The 24,883-nt window shown below is 40.8% G+C and overlaps 1 protein-coding gene across 5 annotated transcripts in view; it reads right to left on the bottom strand.

Moving 5' to 3' along the window:
- Positions 1–24,883, bottom strand: part of LOC134223585 (plectin-like) — a 539,529-nt gene that overhangs the window by 37,126 nt on the left and 477,520 nt on the right. The window contains exons 1-2 of one of the 5 annotated variants that reach the window (XM_062702764.1): positions 23,666–23,782; positions 12,918–13,593 (exon numbers count right to left, since the gene is read on the bottom strand). The exons of 3 other annotated variants lie outside the window; for them this stretch is intronic. In XM_062702764.1, coding sequence (XP_062558748.1) covers positions 12,918–13,517 — 600 coding nt within the window. In that variant the 5' untranslated portion in view covers positions 13,518–13,593; positions 23,666–23,782. Of the gene's footprint in view, positions 1–12,917; positions 13,601–23,665; positions 23,783–24,883 lie in introns of those variants that run through there. One more of the 5 variants, XM_062702763.1, reaches the window with a different exon arrangement.

Here is a 24,883-nt window from a genome sequence, read left to right as displayed (position 1 = left end):
GACGACACTGTTTTGAAGAAGCTCTAGCTTGCGACATCGAGATCCGTATTTGTTCCAAGGTGGGTTTTCGGGGTTTCATTGAAACCTTTGAAGAGTTATCTGGCTTCATATGGTGTGATTATTTGAATTGCATTACGTCAGTGAGGCACATGGCTACAACGTTCTGCACACTGTAGTCATTTTGTGTCATCCTCTGGACTTCCAGTATGCCGTAATTACCCTAACTATAGACTGATAGAGATCTCGTTTGTTTTGCCACCTACTGGTCATACGATCGCGTGTGTACGATGCAGCATGCAGTGCAGAGCAGATGCGCATTCCAAAGTACTTTAGTACACAATAGTACCAGATAATAATTGATATATAATAATAATAATTGATAATAATTACTACATTTGAGAAATCACAATTGCATTTTTTTTTTCAAAAAATAAATTATATCAAAGTTATAACAACGTCAGTTATTGAGCTGCTAATACCTATAATTTAGTAATTACCATTCGTTTAAAATAAATATTGTATCAAATTTATAACAGAATATGTTTCATTATTTTGGTTTGTTATAATTTTCAGTTATTTCAACTACTATTGGGACACAATTTATAACAGGATCAGTTTCAAAAATGCAAGTAAGTTATGGAAAATCTTTAAATCTATATCTGTGATAAAAAATTAAATCGTTTTTCTTTTTGGAAATCCGATTAAATGTATATCAATTATTTATCTTAAAAATGGTTCGTCTAGCTCAAACCCTTGTAGAGATCTGTGGCGGGACCATCATCATCATCTTCAGTAACTAAATAACACGGCCTGTTATGAATCTATAACTCGAGTCGGGTAGCCTAGCCACACATCGTCACTTACACAGCCAATGGCGTGTTCAAAAATTGTCATCCAACTTATCGGTCTATCACAGGTCAACTACAGGGTGTAGAATTAAATCTAAGAATGGGAATGACTATTCAGCCATTTCTCGAAAAATTTCCTATGTGAAATCTGTCGGTACATAAATTGATGTAAATCTTAATTGATTTGGAAAAAGTGTGGAATAAATCCTGTCTTCTTCTTCTTCTTCGTTGGCATTACATCCCCCACTGGGACATTGCCGCCTCGCAGCTTAGTGTTCATTAAGCACTTCCACAGTTATTAACTGCGAGGTTTCTAAGCCAAGTTACCATTTCTGCATTCGTATATCATGAGGCTAACACGATGATACTTTTATGCCCAGGGAAGTCGAGACAATTTCCAATCCGAAAATTGCCTAGACCGGCACCGGGAATCGAACCCAGCCACCCTCAGCATGGTCTTGCTTTGTAGCCGCGCGTCTTACCGCACGGCTAAGGAGGGCCCGCAATATTGAATGATATTTCGGTGCAATTTTTTGATAGTGTTGCCTGTTCTTTTATCTCTTATATCAATCTAGTCCATATCATGTTTTGTTATTCTGTTCATGGTTTCTGCCCGGGGTATGAATGATTATTGTAGAGCTTATTTAAGATTTTAAAAAAAAATTCCCATGGAAATTCCAAAAAATCCAAGGAAATTTCGGAAAGTTTTCCTTGCAATTTCCCGATAAAGATCCAAAAAAATTCCAAACAATATTCCGTGGAAAATCCAACAAATTTCCTTTTATTTTGTTGAATATCTTGGCTGCGCATATGCACAGCTCATGTTTCGAAATGGACAAATTGATATGAAATTTGCGAAAAAGAATCCACGTGTCTTGTAGGGAATCGATCCCTCAACCTCCTGCTCTCTAGTTAGGCGTACGGCCGAGTTGCCGAGTAATATTCAATTAATATAAATTTCCTAAGGAAGCCCCGAAGATTTTCCCGTGAAGTAAAAAGATAAAGAAAATGACTAAAATAAAAACTCCCACAAGAAAAATTATTTTACATAAAAAAATAGGAATACATATGCCAATGAAGAAGATAGGATATAAGCAATAAATAAATATAAAATTTCCCCAAATAATAAAAAAAATAACAATTAGGAATTTCCAACAAAACAAAAATTAATTAGCACTTAAAAAATCAAAAATTGTTCATATTAAAGAAGAATTATCCATAGAGAAATAGAAATGTTCCATTGAAAAAAAAAACATAATTTCCATAAATAAATCAATATTAGCAATGAACAATTTTAAAACTTTCCACAAAATAAACTTTTTTTAACAAAAAATTAAAAACTTTCCACAAAAAATCAATAAAGAGAAATAAAAAATATGAAAATTTCCATGAAGGAATTTTAAAAAGCAATAAAACTGAGCATTTTTCCTATAGATAGTCGCTTCTTTAAAAGCGTTCATTGTTCATGGGAAATTTAATCAATTTTATTGCTTTTTTGTATTTTTTATGGATTTTTTATTTCTATATTTAAAAAGCAATTGATTATTTTGTGGAAAGTTTAAAAAATTTCATGGAAAGAAAATTTTTATTTTGTGAAAAATTTTGTAAATGCTAATATTGATTTATGGAAAATTTGTATTTTGTTTTCAATGGATCATTTTGATTTCTTTATGGAAAATTCTTCTTTTATAATTGAATATTTGGTTTTAAAAAAGCAGATTTATTTTTGTAAATTTTGCATTATTTGTGAAAATTTTATATTTATTTGTTGCTTATACCCTGATTTCTTTATTGGCAATTTCCTAATTTTTCATGGAAAATTTCTAATTCTTTATGTAAATTTTATACCGCTGCCTAAAAACTAATTACGAGAAAAATGCAGAAGAACTTCTCGACGAAATTCAGAAAAGTTACCCGACAACACCTCAAAGAACTTCAAGAGGAAATTGTTTCCGAAAATTTCCGAACAATTTTCGAAGAAAATCATGAAGAATTTTCCGAGGATATACCGAAAAATTTCCAGGAGGATTTTCCGATGAATTACGTAAAGAAATTCCGAAGAACTATTAAAGAATTTCCCTAAGAAATTCCGAAGAATTCTCCGAAAAAAATCCAAAGAACTTCCCTTTTAAATTCCTAACAATTTCCCGAAAAATCTAATAAAATTCCCAAGGAAAATACGAAGAATTTTGAGAGAAATTTCCGAGAAAATTCCGAGGACTTTTCCGTCTATATCCCAAAAAAATATCTCGCGAAAGAAATTCCGAAAATTCTTCCAAGAAAATTTCGAAGAATTTTTCAAGGAAAATTTCTCACAATTTTAGGATCAAATTCCAAATAATTTACTGAAAAAAATCCTAAGAGTTCGCCAAGGAAGAGTTGAATTTCTCGAAGAAATTTGTAAATATTTCCGAAAAGTATCCCGAAGATTTTTTTGATAAAGTCAAAAATAATGTCAAAATGACATGGAAATGAGATTAGATAGATAAAAAAAAACAAACTATCCATATGTACACCCTAATCCAGTGGTTCCCAACCTTTTCTCGGGATCGCGACCTCTTTTATGATAAGCCAAGTGGCCCATGGCCCCTGGCATGCTGAAATCAAGAACAAAGCCACATATATTCAAGTCATTTTATTTCAAACGATGTTCAATCTGTTTCTCGCTTTGGTTACCATCAAAACTGGCTCAAGTTTTTTTTTCACTGAATAAATCAGGAGATGACGAACCATTCCGCCAAATATTCCAATTTCAAATATTCATTCTGGATTTCATCGGCAAGGCTGGCCACGTCCAATGTAAACAAAAACGGACTGCGAACTAAGGAAGCATCTTCTTGAGCCAGCTCAGGAACATATCGATCAAACTGTTGCTTCAGTGAGACAAGATGAGCCATAATTTCCAATTGGAGATCTGCCACCAAATCGGGGGTAGTCGTAAAAACAACACCAGTGGAAGTGCAGTCTTCGTCGGTGCAACCACGCAATGAGTTCTGAACTGTGACTCATACAGTTTTCACACGTTTCGGGATCCTCTTGGGGCTTGATGATCAACCTACCGAGGCAACCAGTTTGTCTTGTTTCCTTTATGAGCAGGCCGATTGGGATTATTTTCAAGGTGAAAACGAGCGTGGGTTGGATAGTAAGCCGACGGCTACTGTCAAGGAGCGTACGCTTTATTCCGGACAGCAAACAACAGCATTTCGATGACCAGACCAGACTCACCATTGGCAAAGCGACACGATGAAAAATACGTAAAAGCAGGCGCAAAGCCTTTCGTGCCCTGAAAAAAGCGTCTTCGTCTACGTCTACGTCTACGAAAAAAGAGAGTCTTCTATTTGACAGTCCCGATACCAGGCCGCTCGGAACGAGTGCGAGGCGAACGATGAATCTTGGGTCGGTTTCTTAACTGGGGAGGCGCAACGGTTGGCAATCAAAATATATCACCCTGACTATCGCCTGGCCAACCATGTTTAATTACAATCCACTTATCGGCAATATCCGGTACACTTTGGAAAGAAGCATTCGGAACCGGCATCCAAGATCCTGGTTTTCCATATTCCACCCGCCCGCAGTGACAGGAATTTTGCATGCACGGATGACATCGGCTATCCGATTTTAAAGCATCTACCAGGCAGTGGAAAAATGGCCCTACTCAAGGGAATACACAACGAATGGCTATCCAATGCCCTCCTCAAACAGTGAAAAACCAGCCTGGTAACCCCGATCCTAAAAAAAGCATGGCTCACCCGGCGGCGTTGGTAGTAACCAGCCAATAGCGATAACTACTAACTAGTGTGGCAGCGAAAGTGATAAAGAGTATGATAAATAGGCAGCTGAATGCGAATCTCGAGGGCATTGTTCGCTTGCATAACAGACGACATGCTCCGGCCGCGGAACTAGTACCTTATTCGCATTACTAAGACAGATACTTGAAGTACTATCAGAACGTCGGCTCTAGGGACACGTTCACCTCAATTTGGGAGATTTGTGCCAAGGCCGCCGTCAGCCAATTAGCAAAATGTGCTGCCAACCATCAGATCCGTTCGCTGAAAAAAGCATCAGAACATACATTTGTGACTCGAATGATAAACTCTCCCGCCTATCACCATAGATGAGACTATCATTTTCACTAAGTCCCAGGCACCTGAATTTCACATGAGACCGCTTCAGTTGAAGGATTGCCAGACCATGATAAACATGATCAAGAGCATTTCACGAACGAGGAGGAACCATCCCACATGGCTCAGAGCGGCCGACGCGGTCGTCAACAGCTGCCCTGTTTACGGAGTGGAATTGGTTAGTATGAATCTTAATGAATTCATTTCAGTTCTAGCCCTCACTTTCAACAGGAAGGTTAGGATTTTCTCCAGACAACTTCGGTCGAACGAAACCGTCGGACGCTGCGTGCTCCCATTCCGGCACAAGGTCACCGCCACATTCTACCACAAAACCATCGGCAATGACTAAAAAAGAAGGCCAGCAATACCATCTGCAGCCTACGTGAACGAACCAACCATGCACTTGCTAACATCTTTCAGAAGCACCTTCCCATGATCGAGAAATTGGCGGAGGAACGGCCCCAAAACTGACTCCTTTTGATACAACAATTTTTATGGCAAGAATCTTCTCTTCAACCAAATATGATGGCCCGGCAATGTAAACGGATGAATTCTCTGACCCCGATTTACAAACGACTGAGCACCCGGAAAACGACCAAGCATGGCAACAAATCAAGGATACTCTATGGAACCCACTCCACTTTAGTCTGTTGAAAGCCTCTGTATTTTTTTTTCGACCTACAAGAGATGAAGCACCTTCGGGCTGAAATAAAGGCTAAAAAAATCCACAACAAAATCAAAAAATAAAAAAAAAACTAATATTTTTTTATTAAAACATTTCAAAATTTGGCAGTCATAGGTTATAGTGGTTGAGTGGAAATCGTTCCTGCCTCTCACCCAGAAAGCCTGGGTTCAATCCTACTCAAAGTCAATAGCATTACGTAAGACGAAAAATTTCTGGTCGCGTTCCAATTCCACACATAAATATATAAACTCTGATTAATCCACCTATCGGCGTTGGTACCTTTCTCGTGCGTGAGGTTGGTTAATGAGATCTTTTATTCGCATTTATTTATTTTCAGAGTTTCTACACACTGTAAAAAAAATCCTCTGATTTTTCCTGTTTTTTGTCAGATACTGTACATACATTTCCAGGTAAGAACAAACGTGTCATCATGGACGGATTTAGCCGGAAGGGGGGCGGGGGCTCCGGGGTCGACATGTTGGAGGGGCCCCTAAATGTACAAAAAAGGTTAGTTTTGTATATAGGATTTGTGGGGGACCGGGGCCACGCGCCCCTCCCCCCGGATCCCCCCTAAATCCAGCCCTGCGTGTCATATAGACTTTGCATCTCAAACAACGTCGTTGTCGCTAGAAGTCGACACTGGCGGGGCCATATATTTATTACAAAATATTTTATCACAGATAACAGAACTAATTTTATTGAAAATCTTGTGTAAAATGTTGGCCCACTATTGCCATCTACTCAACTGAATTTAAAAGCATATACGCATGCAGCTGGTTAGCAACCATTGAGTGCAGCCAATGTATTTGGGCTGCGTTTTACATAACAATGATCTTTGCGCCATCTCCAAACGATTGCCAAACGCGTTCCCAATTTAAAATACATTTGAATAAACGGCCTTGAAATTGCTGAGTAATTCATTGGAAAAGCCTCTACAAATTATTCTGAATGTTTTTTTAAATTTCTGTTATTCCTAGGAAATTTCCTTCCAGACATTTTTTTTCGAACACTACTTGACCACCTGGAAATCCTTAGCAAGTTCATTCAGAAATTCCTTCAACCGTTCCATCGAAAAATCGTTCAGAAATTCCATCGGAAATCCCTCCAGGTATTCCTTCAAAACTTAAAAAAATTCAAAATTCAAAAAGGAATTCAGAAATTCCTTCAAAGAGGAAACTCTAAGAATTACTTCGGAATTTCCTTCAGGAATTGCTTCGGAGCTTCCTCCAAGATTTCATTAGAAAATTCTTTGACAAAACTTTAAAAAAACCCCTGATTGATCCACCCAGAGGTGTTTGTGCCTTTCTCGTACATTAGAAATACTAAAAAAAATTGAGTGAGAATTTTTTAGCGTGTTTTTTCGTACATGAATCGTATTTTGGCCATAACTTTTGATCCCATAGTCCGATCTGGCCAATTTTTAAAGGGAAACAATGAGACAGGATTCCCTGTCGAATGCAAACAAATCGGATCAAGATAAGGGGTTGTACACATAATACGTAAGCACTTATGGGGGAAGGGGGGTTGGTCAATATCTTACGCTCCATATAAATAAAAAATCATTTGTATGGAAAAAAATCTTACATGGGGGGAGGGGGGGTTGAAAAACCCAGAAAAATTGCTTACGTAATAAGTGTACGACCCCTAAGTGCCTAAAAGATGAGTGAGTTTTATTTTGCGCACATACATACACACACGCACACACATACACACAGACAGACATCATCTCAATTCGTCGAGTTGAGTCGATTGGGTCTCCGGACCTTCTATTACAAAATCGTCTTGGAAGTGAATATATAGCCTTTTCGTTACACCTTGGTGTACAAGAAAGGCAAAAATCGTTTAGATTCCTTTAGAAAATCTTTTGACAACTTCAAAAATTTGTAAAGTAATTTAGATATTTCATCAGATTTTTTTTAACCCTCTCCCGCCCATGGTGTCTGTGGAGCACCATCGAATTTTGCACCTTCTAACCTTCATCGAATTGTTTCAACAACAAAAAGGAATATTTGACACATCTTTATGGTTCCATTAGACTGCAAATATAATCAATTCTGAGCACAAATAGTGAAACTATTGAATACAATCAATTAACTATTGATTTACAATCAAAAATTTTTTTTTTCGTTTTCCATTAATTTTGGCTATGCCAAATAACTTTTGTTCTAGCATTTTTCTCATAGATGATTCCTTCCTATTGAAATCTTTGAAAAAAATCGTGGTCGGGAAAGGGTTAATTTCCTCGAGATTTTTTTCGGTAACTTATTTAAAAATTCTTTATGAAATTTCGTAGATTCATTTGGATTTAAATTCGGTAATTTCTTTAGAGAAATTTTAAAATACTTCTGAAAGAATTGTTTCGGAAATTTATTTGGGAGATCTATTGGAAATTTCTTTAAAAACTTGTTCGGTTGTTTAGGCGGTTGATGCAAAAGTATAAAATTGCTAATGTCGCTCATGTTCGCGTGACCATCATCCAGTTTGCATGAACCTAGCAGTTAAAGTACCGTTACTACCCGGATAGAAGCTGTGATACTGATACCAAAATATAATATGATCTTGTTTGAAATAAGTGCTACAATGATACACGAAAATAACAGGAATTTGCACGAAATATCATAAAAATATCAAATTTTGCTATGCATCAGAACAAACTAATAGCTCAAGATATTGACTAGTTCTTGTTAATAACAACATCTGATGTTTTTATTATGTTTTAGTTCTTTTTTTTTATATTTTTGCCTGTTCTTTTATTTAGCACTTATTTCAAACAAGTTAATATCATGTAATAAGTATCAAGCCGATATTAGTGATGAGACCAAACATACACTACCACATGATGGACTACAAACGGCCAAGTTGAGCTTATTGAAGAATAAAATAATGTAACTGGTTACAACGCCACTAGCGTTCTAGCATTTATGCTTCAACTGGAAATACCTTTGGAAGATGTCTCAATAATTCTTTTGGGATTTTTTCTGGGCAGGAATAATTCCGGATATTATGCGAAAACTCCTTCACGATATTTTTTTTGAAAATTTTAATCCTTCATAAATTTATACGGAAATTATTTCTGGAATTCCTGAAAGAGAGAAAAAAATGGACATTCCTTCTGACATTCCTAGAGAAATTCTATTAGAAACTCTTGCAAAAACTCCTTTGAACCTTCGGGAATTCCTTTAGAATTTCTATAGAAATTGCCTTTGAAATTCCTTTGGGAATCCATCTAGATTCTAGAGAAATTTATTTTGGAATCCCTATGAGGAACTCTTAGAAAATTCTTTTAGGAATTCGTGTCAGCACATCTTGTATGAAGAAATGCTAACGTGCAAATTTATAACAAATCTTCAGCTTCTGATTTTTAAGAATTCAACGGTAAATTGCACATTGGTAATTATATTACTCAAAAAGAGGGTTAGTATTATAATAAATTATCAATGATTTGTAAAAAAATCAAGAATTTTTTAGAACAACTACTTTTAGAGGAAATAGTGTTTCAATGCACGTAAACGGAATGAGTTGCAATGTTCACAAGACTTGTAGAGCACACCAAAAGCTTCCGTATAAAGGTTGTTGCGATGATTTTTGGCGTTTATATTTCCTGTTAGATTTTCTTCAAAATTGAAAATAGACTAAAAACACTAAATCAACTTGAACCACCTCGAAATTTTAACCGAAATAGCTGAAAATTTGACAGAAGGCTTATTTTATCATAAAAGTTGTAATACTGGGCAGATCGGTTGAATTTTGAATACTTTTTGAAAACATGAAGTGGTCTAATAATTACTATGAACTCAGTTAGATTCGGTTTATTTTAAATAGTAAATAATAAAAAAGGATTGTCCGTTGAATGCAATTTGTTACGAGAAAAAAAATCAGTTAAGGACAAATGTCAATGATGTATTGCTTTTTTATGGAAAATTTCCTATTTTCTATTGTCTTTTGGCTTTCGTTGATATTAGCACAGCCTAAAGGGCAAGCCAGAGTAAACGTGACGTGCGATGCGACGCGACGCGACAGTGCAATTTGACAGCCTGTTGGCCCAACCAGGGGATGGTAGATTAGAGTGGGGCGTCATGGTCATTTTTTCAAATCAATAATTTTTCGAAGCCATTCTGGGTCCTGAACAACTGTGCAGAATTTGGGACCGATTGGTTGCTTCCTCGCTTTCCGCATCACGTTTGAAGTTTGTATGGAAATTAGTATGGGAGAACGTATATTTTTGGATTTCTACTACTAGAGGTTTCAGTTCATTGTAAACCAAGTGGCACATTGCGTTAAAGTATAACCCAAAGGATGCCGAAAAACTTTGCTGAAGAAGGCACGTTGCTGGAATGTCCACGAAAAAAGATATAACGCTTCGAAGATTGAATGTTCAAACCATATGCAAAAAATCGTTTATTCTGCCAGCACTGCCGAACTACATAGACCAATAATTTAATTGAGTGTTATTTCAAAATAATTGATCTTATAGGGCTTAAGAGCTAATGGGAGCTATCCGGAATCATTTCACAAAGAAAAAAATCCGACAAGAAGGAAGATAGGTTTTGCCCTTCGGTAACCATAGGTCGTCCGGTAGTGCTGGCAGAAACATTGATTTCTTGCATATGGTTTGAACAATCAGTTTTCGAAGCGTAATAACATTTTTTATAGACCTCCCAGCTATGTACCTTCTTCGGCAAAGTCTTTCGGCATCTTCCAGACCATATGCTAAAGTATTGAGTCACGTGATTGATGATAAATTGAAGCCGCTAATAGCAAAAATGTAAAAAAGTACGTTTTCCCATACTAATCTCCATGTAAATTTAAAACGCGATGCGGCATGCGAGGTCGCAACCAATCGAGCCCATATTTTGCACAGTTGATTGGGGTCCCAAAACGATTCAGAAAAACCTTGATCTCACTTGATCGGACGAAGTTTGCGTTTTTGCATACAACTGCGCCCCACTCTAATGGTAAATTTTAATACAGTTCTGCATAAGAACCTTACAGAAACTGTATAATAATTGGGCATATATAATTCTGTAAGCTTTTTATACAAATATTGTATTAAAATAATACAGATTTGTATTATTTTAATACAATATTTGTATAAAAAGCTTACAGAATTGTATATGCCCAGATTTTATACAATAATTCGGGACTGATTTGCGATTTGGGCGTAACTTATTTTGTAAACAAACATTGCTTCATGGATTCCGGAGAATGCAAGCGTTTTCATCGTAAACCTTATAAACCCTTATCCGGTAGAGGAAAGCTTAATCTATCAGATCCATACCGTGGTTTCCTCATGAAATGCTTGTTTTAGCAGGAATTCGCCTTCCAATGTTTGTTTACAAAATAAGTTACGCCCAAATCGCAAAGCGGTCCCGAATTGTCAGATTTGTTTTTTGGGTGTTGATAATGATTGTTATTCTTTTACGGGAGTCGCGTAGATCTTACCACGTAATACACCATACAAAGATGTCAACTCAGCGTTACTGGTGACTTTACGAAACTTCTTATAATTGACCACAAACTCCACCGAAATGAAGGGACGATCATTCCGCTGTCGGCATCAGACTGTTGTAAAAAAAATATTAATTTATGCTTCGCGTAATAAATCCCAACAACAACCTCCCGCAATCAACGATCAAGACACACGCCACACGATCCGGTACGACAACGGATCCTAATCTCTCCATATTTGTACCAACCAATGACCCTATCAACCAATATGCACACGGTAGCATAAATCGTGCGTCAACCGGCCGCACGCAATCCGATCGGATCGAATCCATGAATCTTGTTGTTACAAATGGTGAGCCCACAATGATGATCGCACACGAACATATCAGCTCCGGTGGGGGGCATCATGATTGGCAGAAAAATGAATTAATTGGTTATTCATTCGATTTAATTAGATTTGATGTAATCGATGACAAGTGAGTGACTTCTAATCGTTCTGGTTTCGGTTCTGGTTGCGCGAATCGGGAATTCAAACGATGTCAATTCATGTTCGCCGCGAGTTCCACCATCGACAGCGCACCCAGCACAGTTACTGGAAGTTATTTACTTTTTGTTCGAGTGGTCTGTTTACATTGGATTGGTTTACGTTTTTTTTTCAGGTGAATAATTGAAGGTCATTTTATTTGGGATTGAAAAAAATATGAATTTCAATTTTAAAAACAAAATACTTCAAATTACATTTTAGTACAACTGTGCTAAAACACATATCTGATAAAAACGAAAATAAAGAAACAGATGTTCTCCATTCACAGAAATATGTATTCATCCCACGGTATTACAACCGTCCATCATAACGATGCGACGACGGGGAATGGTTGTGACGGACGACAAAGCGTCGGACGTCAAGATCGTGAGCTCTGCTTCATGTAAACTATCCAAGCATTGTCTACAGAGGGGGTATATCTTGACGCGCAACATTGAGCGCGCGCCCGCCTTCACAAGCTGCCAAGCTGTTCATGCCTACCGCCAAAGGGCTCCCATTAGGTTAAGCGATGTCATTAACAGGTTTCCTCAAAAAGTGAGGTCAAAGTATTGAAGCGCGAGTTGAACGGCGTAGGAGTTTGGTAGCCACGTCTAATTACGAGTGAAGTCAACAGTCAATTTGGAATTAATTCAGCAGAAGAATCCCATTAACCTACCGCCCTACTGGAGAAACTCCTGTAGCCATTCGGTCATTCAAATTGTTCGTTTGGAAGCAAAAGCAAACATACATTCCACCCGTTTTGTTGGATAGGTCGTGTAACGACGTTGTAAAACACCGAGCGGAACGTGTGTCGCGCTTCGGGCTTCTTTGACCATATGGTCCGAGCGCGGCAATCGACTGGAACGGTTATTAATTTCTTCTATTTTCGGTCGAAAAGCGATCATGGGGGAGCGAGATGTGTATCAAATAACAGGGCGGTTGGAAAATAAATAAGCGGAGTGGCTCGCGTCGAGATGAGATCGGGCGCCAGTGCTGTTGGGATTGTTGTGCAGGAACTTTACGGCGAGGCCGGATAGCCATTTTAGGGTATTTAGCGCGCGATATCAATATCTTTATTGGATCGAGCGTTGGAGGTTTGGTATTTATATTGGATTAAGATGCAATATTAAAGTTGAAATGGTTATAAACACCTCCTTAAGGCCGTCAGAGAAAAAATAATATATTGAGACGGCATACATATCTCGTAGAAAAAATAGATAAAATTAACTCAGATAGTTCGGAACAATCGACCGCTAAAACCCAGTACAAAACCTAAAGATCATCTAATATACCTTGGCACGTTTCGAGTCCTGCGATCCCATGCGCAAATATCCAATCTCTGTCTTTTTCACGTCTCGGTTCTGTCGTATCCTGTTATCTGCCTGGGCTTGTTCCTCGGCCCGCGTCAGCGTGGTAATCTTCCGAACAATATGAGTGGTCATGCGGCGATGACCGTCAGTTGCTCGCTGGGAAGTGCTCGTCGTTTCCATGGTATTCCCCAGCACCTCCGTCGTCAAACGTTTGTTTCGCGTAACTTCCGCCACGATGTTACTTCCCCCGCCAGCAGCGGGATGGGCCACGACCAGCTCGTTACCGTAGTTCAAAGACGACGGCAGAGCTCGCCAGTGGTCCCGATTCATCGACTCGATCACCCCCGGGAGCTCCGTAACGGTCGCCTCGATCACTTTTTCGTTCATTATCTCATGCCGAAAGCGCAGATTGCTGTCGTCCAGATTCGTCGTAATGGGTGGCCCCTTTCTGCTGCCAGTACTGCTACGCGAGTTCGACCTACTGACCAGGGCACTGGATGGTTGATAGCCGTGGTCATGCTCACGTGTCGCCTTCATGAACACCCGTCCCCGGGGACGAAACTCATCGTCAATTTTGTACATCGCACACTTCACTGTTCACTTTTCCGAACCCGAATTCACATCCGCCGTTTCAGGTTGTTTTTGTAGTTTTCGTTTTCTTCGGGCGGCAAACCAAAACACAAATCAATCAATAATCGTAAATAGTGGTTGGAGGAAATACGCTGCTCACATTACTCGGTACCATAACTGTGTAAGGCTTCCCCAAGTGAGCTTCAGTCAAACGTCAAACGCTCGTCTTGGTCAGTGTCTTGTAGTTGTGCTAAATTTATCACCTGTTTCAGACATACCAACAGCTGATTCACAGTGCATCCAACCCAATCTCCTAAACACATTTGTTGGCGGGGTTTTAAAACCACTGACCGAAGCCAAACTTCCGAGGAAAATATTCTCCGAAACGGACACCTGGTTTCAGTACAACGACAAAAACAACCGTCATGGAATAATAAAAGGCTGGAATTAACACCCGCATATGGTCGCAAACAACATTGGCGATGGGGCACGGCAAATGCTGGGTAAAGCGTACCATTGGTACTTCGCGTACCTGAAGGAATAAAATAGACCCCATCTCGCGGTCCTTAGCCTCTTACCCAGCAACTCCTATCCCTACCTCCCCGCGGTGCTGGCCGGGATACGAGCAACCTTAGGGAAGATCGGGTAACCAACCCCGGTGGGAACTATGGTCATATGCTGACAGGGAAGGGGGGGTTTGCTCCTCTCCGGAGGTTCAAATCTTATTGAGCGTCTGTTCTCCATGTCAGGATCGGCTCACAACAGCGTCTGTTCTCCATGTTAGGGGCGGCTGATCATCGTCCGAGTGCCAGCGAGGGACTCTAATGAAACTGTGCATCATGGTCCACCGGGAATAAGGAGGAATGGTCCTCCGGAAATTTAGGGGTTTGGTGTCAGGCCCTGCAAGCCAGCCTTTAAAAAAACATAAGCAACGAACAATCAACAAGAGAGTACGGACCGGAACCATCGGCGAAGACCACCGCGACGAACTAGCGACGACTAGCGATTGGAAACTCGGTTCGTGGAACTGCAAATCTCTCAACTTCATCGGGAGCACACGCATACTCGCCGATGTGCTCAAGGACCGTGGATTCGGCATCGTAGCGCTGCAGGAGGTTTGTTGGAAGGGATCAATGGTGCGAACGTTTAGAGGTAATCATACCATCTACCAGAGCTGCGGCAACACACACGAGCTGGGAACAGCTTTCATAGTGATGGGCGACATGCAAAGGCGCGTGATCGGGTGGTGGCCGATCAATGAGAGAATGTGCAGGTTGAGGATCAAAGGCCGGTTCTTCAACTTCAGCATAATCAACGTCCATAGCCCACACTCCGGAAGCACTGATGATGATAAGGACGCATTCTACGCGCAGCTGGAACGTGAGTACGACAGCTGCCCAAGCCACGACGTCAAAATCATCATAGGAGATTTGAACGCTCAGGTTGGCCAAGAGGAGGAGTTTAGACCGACTATTGGAAAGTTCAGCGCTCACCGGCTGACGAACGAAAACGGCCTACGACTAATTGATTTCGCCGCCTCCAAGAATATGGCCATTCGCAGCACCTATTTCCAACACAGCCTCCCGTATCGGTACACCTGGAGATCGCCACTGCAGACAGAATCACAAATCGACCACGTTCTGATTGATGGACGGCACTTCTCCGACATTATCGACGTCAGGACACATCGTGGCGCTAACATCGACTCTGACCACTATCTGGTGATGGTTAAACTGCGCCCAAAACTATCCGTCATCAACAATGTTCGGTACCGACGACCGCCGCGGTACGACCTAGAGCGACTGAAGCAACCTGATGTCGCCACTGCATACGCGCAGCATCTCGAGGCAGCGTTGCCGGAAGAGGGTGAGCTCGATGGGGCCCCTCTTGAGGACTGCTGGAATACAGTCAAAGCAGCCATTAACGACGCAGCGGAGAACAACGTCGGGTATATGGGTCGAAGTCGACGGAACGATTGGTTCGACGAAGAGTGCAGACAGATTCTGGAGGAGAAGGACGCAGCGCGGGCGGTCGCGCTGCAGCAAGGTACCCGGCAGAACGTGGAACGTTATAGACGGAAGCGGAGACAACAGACCCGCCTTTTTCAGGAGAAGAAACGCCGCCTGGAAGAAGCGGAGTGCGAGGAGATGGAACAGCTGTGCCGTTCTCAAGATACACGCAAGTTCTATCAGAAGCTCAACGCATCCCGCAAAGGCTTCGTGCCGCGAGCCGAAATGTGCCGGGATAAGGATGGGAGCATCTTGACGGACGAACGTGTGGTGATCGAAAGGTGGAAGCAGCACTACGAGGAACATCTGAATGGCGCTGAGAGTACAGGCAATGAAAGTCAAGGCAGCGGAGGAGATGACTACGTCAGTTCAGCGGACGATGGAAGCCAACCAGCCCCACCTTGAGGGAAGTTAAGGATGCCATTCAACAGCTAAAGACCAATAAAGCAGCTGGTAAGGATGGTATCGGAGCTGAGCTCATCAAGATGGGCCCGGAAAAGCTGGCCACTTGCCTGCACAAACTGATAGTCAGAATCTGGGAAAACGAACAGCTACCGGAGGAGTGGAAGAAAGGGTTATATGCCCAATCTACAAGAAAGGCGACAAACTGGAGTGTGAGAACTTTCGAGCGATCACCATCCTTAATGCCGCCTACAAAGTGATATCCCAGATCATCTTCCGTCGTCTGTCACCATTAGTGAACGAGTTCGTGGGAAGTTATCAAGCCGGCTTCGTTGACGGGCGCTCGACAACGGACCAGATCTTTACTGTACGGCAAATCCTTCAAAAATGCCGTGAATACCAGGTCCCAACGCACCATCTGTTCGTTGATTTCAAGGCGGCATACGACAGTATAGACCGCGTAGAGCTATGGAAAATTATGGACGAGAACAGCTTCCTGGAAAGCTTACCAGACTGATCAAAGCAACGGTGGATGGTGTGCAAAACTGTGTGAAGATCTCGGGCGAACACTCCAGTTCGTTCGAATCGCGCCGGGGACTAAGACAAGGTGATGGACTTTCGTGCCTGTTGTTCAACATTGCGCTAGAAGGTGTCATGCGGAGAGCCGGGTGTAACAGCCGGGGTACGATTTTCAACAGATCCAGTCAATTTATTTGCTTCGCGGATGACATGGACATTGTCGGCCGAACATTTGCAAAGGTGGCAGAACTGTACACCCGCCTGAAACGTGAAGCAACAAAAGTTGGACTGGTGGTGAATGCGTCAAAGACAAAGTACATGCTTGTGGGCGGAACCGAGCGCGACAGGGCCCGCCTGGGAAGCAGTGTTACGATAGACGGGGATACCTTCGAGGTGGTCGAGGAATTCGTCTACCTCGGATCCTTGCTAACGGCTGACAACAACGTTAGTCGTGAAATACGAAGGCGCATCATCTGTGGAAGTCGGGCCTACTACGGGCTCCAGAAGAAACTGCGGTCGAAAAAGATTCGCCACCGCACCAAATGTGTCATGTACAAGACGTTAATAAGACCGGTAGTCCTCTACGGACATGAAACATGGACAATGCTCGAGGAGGACTTGCAAGCGCTTTGAGTATTCGAGATACGGGTGCTTAGGACCATCTTTGGCGGTGTACAAGAAGACGGTGTGTGGCGGCGAAGAATGAACCATGAGCTCGCCCACCTCTACGGCGAACCCAGTATCCAGAAGGTAGCTAAAGCCGGAAGGGTACGATGGGCAGGGCATGTTGCAAGAATGCCGGACAACAACCCTGCAAAGATGGTGTTCGCTTCCGATCCGGCAGGTACGAGACGACGTGGAGCGCAGCGAGCGAGATGGGCAGACCAGGTGCAGAACGACTTGGCGAGCGTGGGGCGCATTCGAGGATGGAGAGATGCGGCCTCGAACCGTGTATTGTGGCGTCAAATTGTTGATTCAGTGTTATCTGTATAGATGTAGACTAAATAAATGAAATGAATGAACATTGGCGATGGCAAGGACGGAAACGCACTGTTTAACGGTGTCGATTTCCTTTCTGAATCGTCCGATTCGCTATCATGGGGAGCCGTTTTCTAATTGATCAAACGGAACAAAGCGAAATAGAATTGCTTTGTGGAATTTTTCTCGAGTGTATAAGATACCAACTATGATAAGATATCGTATCTTAACGAAATCACTCGCGTACACATTCAGACATTTCAAAATCATAATTGACGGCAAACCGTTTACTAAAGAATGGAGAATAGGCAACTTGTTTTACAAAAAGACAATGGATGTTGGGTGGCTATGCGTCATTGATTCTGATCGATGGTATTTTGGACATTTGAATATATATTTTGCACTTTTGTCAATAATTTGTTTATGTTTAAGGCTACCCGACGTTTCGACACGGGAATTGTGTCTTTTTAAGGGGGAACTATTTCTGTTTTTTGTCCCTTAAAAAGACACAATTCCCGTGTCGAAACGTCGGATAGATAATAAACTCGTTGTGAAATTGTAAGACTGAATAGCCGTTCTATAAATATAATCCAATCGTACAGTATCCAATCCATAATCAGTAAAAATAGTATTTTGGTCATAAATTCTGAGCCCATAGTCCGATCAAGGGGCCCTCCTTAGCCGTGCGGTAAGACGCGCGGCTACAAAGCAAGACCATGCTGAGGGTGGCTGGGTTCGATTCCCGGTGCCGGTCTAGGCAATTTTCGGATTGGAAATTGTCTCGACTTCCCTGGGCATAAAAGTATCATCGTGTTAGCCTCATGATATACGAATGCAAAAATGGTAACCTGGCTTAGAAACCTCGCAGTTAATAACTGTGGAAGTGCTTAATGAACACTAAGCTGCGAGGCGGCTCTGTCCCAGTGTGGGGAAGTAATGCCAATAAGAAGAAGAAGAAGTCCGATCGGGCCAATTTTCAATAGGACAAATGCACATTGTAGCGAGCAAATCAAATAAGGGTAAGTGCCAACAAATTAGTTAAACTTTTTTTGTGCAAACACACACACGTACACACAGACATCACATTAATTTGTCGAGCTGAGTAGATCGGGAAATTCATCTGAAATCAATTCTGATTTATTTCTTCGGAATTTCCTCGGGAAATTCTTCGTAAATTTCTTAAAAAAATTCTTCTGAATTTCTTTTGGAAATTCTTCTGAATTTCTTTTGGAAATTCTTCTGAATTTCCTTGGAAAATTCTTTTGAATTTCCTTGGAAAATTCTTCGGAATTTCCTTGGAAAAGTCTTCGGAATTTCCTTGGAAAAGTCTTCAGAATTTCCTTGGAAAAGTCTTCGAAATTTCCTTGGAAAAGTCATCGGAATTTCCTTGGAAAAGTCATCGGAATTCCCTTGGGAAATTCTTCAGAATTTCCTTGGGAAATTCTTCGGGATTTCCTTGGGAAATTCTTTGGAATTTCCTTGGGAAACTCTTCGGAACTTCCTTGGGAAATTCTTTGGAATTTCCTTGGGAAACTCTTCGAAACTTCCTTGGGAAATTCTTCGGAAATTGTCAGGAATTCCCTCGGGAAATTTTCCGGAATTTCCTCGGGAAATTTCGAAGAATTTACCCAGGAATTTCGAAGAATTTACCAAAGAATTTATCGAGAAAATTCCAATGAATTTTCTTAGGAAGTTCCAAAGATTTCATCGCAAACTTGTAAAGAATTTCGCGAGGAACTTCCAAAGAATTGCCTGAAGAAATTTCGAAGAATTACCCGAGGAAATTCCGAAGATTTTCCCGAGGAAATTCCGAAGAAATTCCCGAGGAAATTCTGAATTATTTTCCGATGAAATTCCAAATTATTTCCCGAGGAAATTTAAAATGATGTAGAGAGGAAATTCTGAAGAATCTCGCAAGGAAGTTCCGAAGAATTTCGCAAAGAAATTCCGAAGAATTTCGCAAGGAAATTCCGAAAAATTTCCCAAGGAAATTCCGAAGAATTTCCTGAGGAAATTTCGAAGAATTTCCCGATGAAATTCCGAAGAATTTCCCGAGGAAATTCCGAAGTATTTCCCGAGGAAATTCCGAAGAATTTCCCGAGGAAATTCCGAAGAATTTCCCGAGGAAATTCCGAAGAATTTCTCGAGGAAATTCCGAAGAATTTCCCAAGGAAATTCCGAAGCATTTCCCGAGGAAATTCCGATTAATTTCCCGAGGAAATTCCGAAGAATTTTCCGAAGAAATTCCAAAGAATTTCCCGAGGAAATTCCGAAGAATTTCCCAAGGAAATTCCGAAGAATTTCCCGAGCAAATTCCGAAGAATTTCCCGAGCAAATTCCGAAGAATTTCCCGAGCAAATTCCGAAGAATTTCCCGAGGAAATTCCGAAGAAATTCCCGAGGAAATTCCGAAGAATTTCCCGACGGAATTCCAAAGAATTTCCCGAGGAAATTCCGAAGAATTTCCCGAAGAAAATTCCAAAGGAAATTCCGAAGAATTTAAAAAGGAAAATCCAAACAAGAACTTAGAAGATTTGGAAAATTCTTCTGAATTTCATTGAAAAAGTCTTTACAATTTCCTTGGAAAAGTCTACGGAATTTCCTTGGGAAATTCTTCGGAATTTCCTTGGGAAATTCTTCGGAATTTCCTTGGGAAATTCTTCGGAACTTCCTTGGGAAATTCTTCGGAATTTCCTTGGGAAAATCTCCGGAATTTCCTTCAGGAAATCCTTCGGAATTTCCTTGGAAAATCCTTCGGAATTTCCTTGGGAAATTCTTCGGAAATCCAAATTATTTCAAGAGGAAATTCTAAATGATGTCCAGAGGAAATTCCGAAGAATCTCGCAAGGAAGTTCCGAAGAATTTCGCAAGGAAGTTCCGAAGAATTTGGCAAGGAAGTTCCGAAGAATTTCGCAAGGAAGTTCCGAAGAAATTCCGAAGAATTTTGCAAGGAAATTCCGAAGAATTTCGCAAGGAAATTCCGAAGAATATCCCAAGGAAATTCCGATGAATTTTCTTAGGAAATTTCGAAGTATTTCCCGAGGAAATTTCGAAGAACTTCCCGAGGAAATTTCGAAGAATTTCCCGAGCAAATTCCGAAGAATTTCCTGAGGAAATTTCGAAGCATTTCCCGAGAAAATTCCGAAAAATTTCCCGAGGAACTTCCAAAGAATTTCCCGAGGAAATTCCAAAGAATTTCCCGAGGCAATTCCAAAGAATTTCCCGAGGAAATTCCAAAGAATTTCCCGAGGAAATTTCAAAGAATTTACCGAGAAAATTCCAAAGGATTTCCCGAGGAAATTCCGAAGAATTTTCCGAGGAAATTCCGAAAAATTTCCCGTGGAAATTTCGAAAAATTTCCCGTGGAAACTCCGAAAAATTTCTTGAGGAAATTCCGAGGAATTTCCCTAGGGAATTCCGATGAATATCCCGAGGGAATTCCGAAGAATTTCTCAAGGAAATTTCAAACAAAAACTCAGAAGATTTTCCCAAGGAAATTCCGAAGAATTTCCCGAGAAAATTCCGAAGAATTTTCCGAGGAACTTCCCAAAAAAAATTCCGAGAAAATTCCGAAGAATTTCGCAAGGAAATTCCGAAAAATTTCCCATGGAAATTCCGAAGAATTTCCCAACGAAATTCCGAAGAACTTCACGAGGAAATTCCGAAGAGTTTCCCAAGAAAATTCCGAAGAATTTTTCAAGGAAATTCCGAAGAATTTCTTTTTAAAAAATGAAGGGGTTTCCCAAGGAAATTCTGAAGAGTTTCCCGAGGAAATTCTTCGGAATTCTTCGTCAAATTCTTTGGATTTTTTTTTGGGAAAGTAGAAGCCGAGACAATTTACTGGGACAAAAGCCTCTAGCCCTTTTTGCAGTATCGCGGAGAGGAGATGTTATTTTGGGAGGAGTCCCGCCACTACGCACGGCCGTTGTTAGACTAGTTTAGTGGCAAAATTATTGTTGAAAGAAAAAATGTCAAAATTGCCCAAAACCTCACAAGTTATGTCAAAGGCAGTGTGAGGCACTTGGGTATGAAAAAAAAATCCAATGAAGCATTATTTTATAGTTTAAAAAAAATCGAATTGAAGTAATCATAAATTACTCAATCCGAAACATAATCACTGAAATTCCAGATCTGATTATCAAATACACCTCTTTGGTCTGTTTGTACTAATTTTCACACCCCACTGCCAATTTTCCTACCGTGTTACGTCAAACTCACTCAGTCAGAGTCGGTGCACTACGGAGACACGAAATTGATACCACCTTCGTGCTGCAGATATGACTATAGAGTCAGCATATGGGACCTGAAGCTTTTAAATTCATTAGATGATGTCAAACATCGTCCACCGCCCGTCGATATCGATTACAAATCACAATGGTGTTGTGTTTGTAAACAAATGGGCACACACAGAACGCACTTCAGGAGTAGAGAGCGTAATCAAACGGTCTATTTCAAACGTAATGAAATATCGAACCCACTGTTTATTATGGTCAGTCGGTTAGGCGGATCCGATACTTCAAAGATAAGAATTGTATCGCAGTCGCCAACAAAACGGACGCAACCTCAAATCGAATTCGAGTGGCGCAACGACTCCCACGCTCCCTTTAGCATTTATTGATCCAAGGCTTTTGGTGCCGTGCCATATACAGAGATAGCCGAGTGACTTACAACAGCCGCGAAATAATTCAAAACAGATTCCAGATGACACAAATTTGGCCGCCGAGTGATCAGTCATTGCAAAAAACATTGACTGAGACAGCTCCGGTCAGGTCGCACTTGTTGTTTGATAACTGCTGTCATCTACATTTACAAATTGTTTGACTTTTTTTTCGCTTCGCAAGCTGGATTTTCTAAATATCTAATCAGCACAAAAATGTTCAAAAATAGTACAGTCTATCGAATTTCTAGCAAGGATTTCTCTGATTCGATAAAATAAAAATTGACTCGCTTTTGCATTAGGGATTTTTTTTTTAAATTCAGGATTAAAAATACAAATTCGGCTCAAAATAAGAGGTTTTAAAGAACCAAATTCGTGACATTGTGCTTATTATTGTGGCATTTGAATTCCATACCTAGTGGAACATAGTTCCAAAACCACTGATACTGGTTTAGTTAACGGCAGGAAATGGAGTCTTCATATTCTTGCTATAACAGCTTTTTCAAAGTATTAAAACCATCACTTCAGCAATTAATATGTTTTCAACTAGCAGACACCATTTCGGATCTGACATTTCTGCCAATGACAAGTAGCAACAAACAGGCATTGGTTCGTTATCTAATTATAGTGGGTGGTGAAGATTGCGGGCGAACCCACATTGTCAAGATCGCGACAATCCATAACAATATTCAAATCGAACCGATTCAAATTCGATTGCCGATTCGATTTAGAAGCACACAGCTCGAGGAATGCGAAGTCGTTGACGACCGGAACTTGACTTTTCCAATCATCGGGGTTGCGCGTTAATGACAGGGAAGGAATTTTCGATGGGTTCTCGAACAGGCGAAGGTGTCGGACGAAAAAGGGATTTTCGATTGAATTATTGGTGCGTCGTTGTTGAGCGCTGTCATTGAGGCGTTTGACCATGTTACAACAATCGCTGTGGGACCGTGTAGGCGGACTGATCTTGAATAACTCGCACGAAGGAGGATGCGTAGGAGAACGCTACACGACACGGGGTTTGACATTCCATATTTGATATGGTTCGAAACGTTCGACGAAGATCGATTGCGGAATGCAGTGGGTTCTAAATATAGGTATTATGTGCACAAGTCCGGCCATGTCTTGTATTTATCAGTGTTTACGTCGGTGTCACGGTCACCGGAAAGCCACCGGATCAGATATCCAAAGCCCAATAATCCGTTTTGACGCGTCGTAGAAAGGTAGATAAACCAAACTTTCGGCTTCTTTGGTACAATATGTAACATGAGCAGCTACGATGCACTTCACTTTTGTCTTCAAACGAAATGTAAGTCACGGTTAATCCATTTCACGAAGCCCTTGATTGACACTGCACTAAGGGCTGTGCCCAAGAATAAGCGACCACAAGTGATAATCACACTTTTCGAAGAGTTTCCCGCACGTCGCGACTCGCGTGACACCTGTGAAATTTGATCACAGTTCGTTGTACTAAAATTGCTTTTCCATCTGCCGTTCTATGTACATTTATGTCTGAACGTTCTGATGCGTCAAGTTAACTGAAGCACAACCGCGATACTCAGTCGATTTGAAATATATCAATTTGTTGTAACATACACTGAAATGGTAACAACAAGTTCGATTCCGAAATGACACCCGTTCGTCCCGTCCGTCTGAGGTAAACTGAAAGTGACGAGATGGAAACAATTTCACTAAAGGTGTACCGCGTGCGCGCGTGAAGTTGTCCCATCCGTCAGGTTCTCTCGCCGCTCTCGGCATTTGTTTGCGCGCCGCCGCGCCGCAACGACAGCGAAGCGACATCCAGGAGAGAACCCGCGCGCTGCGTTGCGTTGCGTTGGTTGGTTCTCGTCTGTTGGGTTCGTCACCTCGCACAGGTACCTAATGCCCACCTAATACCTACGAGGCTCGTTGCAGGAGGACGCAGAACAACAAAGTGTGTTCAAGAGTTGAGAGGACAGGTCGGCGGGCGCGCGTGGCATAGGGCAAGCGATTTAATTTGTGCTCGGTTCGGTGCAGACTTAGGATAATCGATAGCGCACCTGACAAGTTATAATGAGAGGGCAATTTAATTTGGCTATTAAAAAAAGTGTTAGATGGTCTTATTTTTGGCGAAAAAAGTGCAATTTCATGCACTATGATTACATTAATGATGGTATTTTTACACCAATTTGCAATGCAATTTTTCTCTTCGCGATTAGAAATATTTTTTTGGAAGCTCAAGACAAATAGGCATTAGTTTTAACTTAAACCTCTGCACTCACAATTAGTTTTATCAAATTCAGTTCAAGCTCATTTAATAATCATTCAGTCTAAAACTTATTTCAAAACTTATTTAAACATCTGCAGATCACAAAAAAGCACATCTAAGACGCCACGCTTATTCACAGTTGGTTCAACTATTTGGGCATTCATCATAAACAAACGATTTGACCTTCCATATTCTACAAAAATTGGATAGATTAAAGATGACTTTCCCACAAACAAGAACAGTGTAGGCCATCAAGACTGTTTTAAAAGTAGAAGCTTGTGAATTTAATCACTGAACTAATTTGTTCCTTGCCAAATCATTTTTGGCTGTCCCTAAACATTTAACCACTTTACTAAAAAAATAACTACTGACGAAGTGCCATGCCAATTTGGCATTAAAGCTAGTTTACAAAAGCGCGTTGCTTGTTACATCACATATAGCTCACATTGTGCACGTTGGAGATTTGTTTTGATTGTCATAACAATTCCTCTTTTAGCTCTTTTTGGAGTATCTTCGGGAGTTTTTCCTAGGAAAGGAAAGTCTCCTGGAGTTTCTCCAGGAACTTC

The sequence above is a fragment of the Armigeres subalbatus genome, chromosome 3 (genome assembly GCF_024139115.2).
Source record: "Armigeres subalbatus isolate Guangzhou_Male chromosome 3, GZ_Asu_2, whole genome shotgun sequence".
Taxonomy (NCBI): Eukaryota; Metazoa; Arthropoda; class Insecta; order Diptera; family Culicidae; genus Armigeres; species Armigeres subalbatus.
The sequence above is the reverse complement of the archived record's forward strand: the minus strand, read 5'-3'. Positions and strand labels throughout refer to the sequence as shown.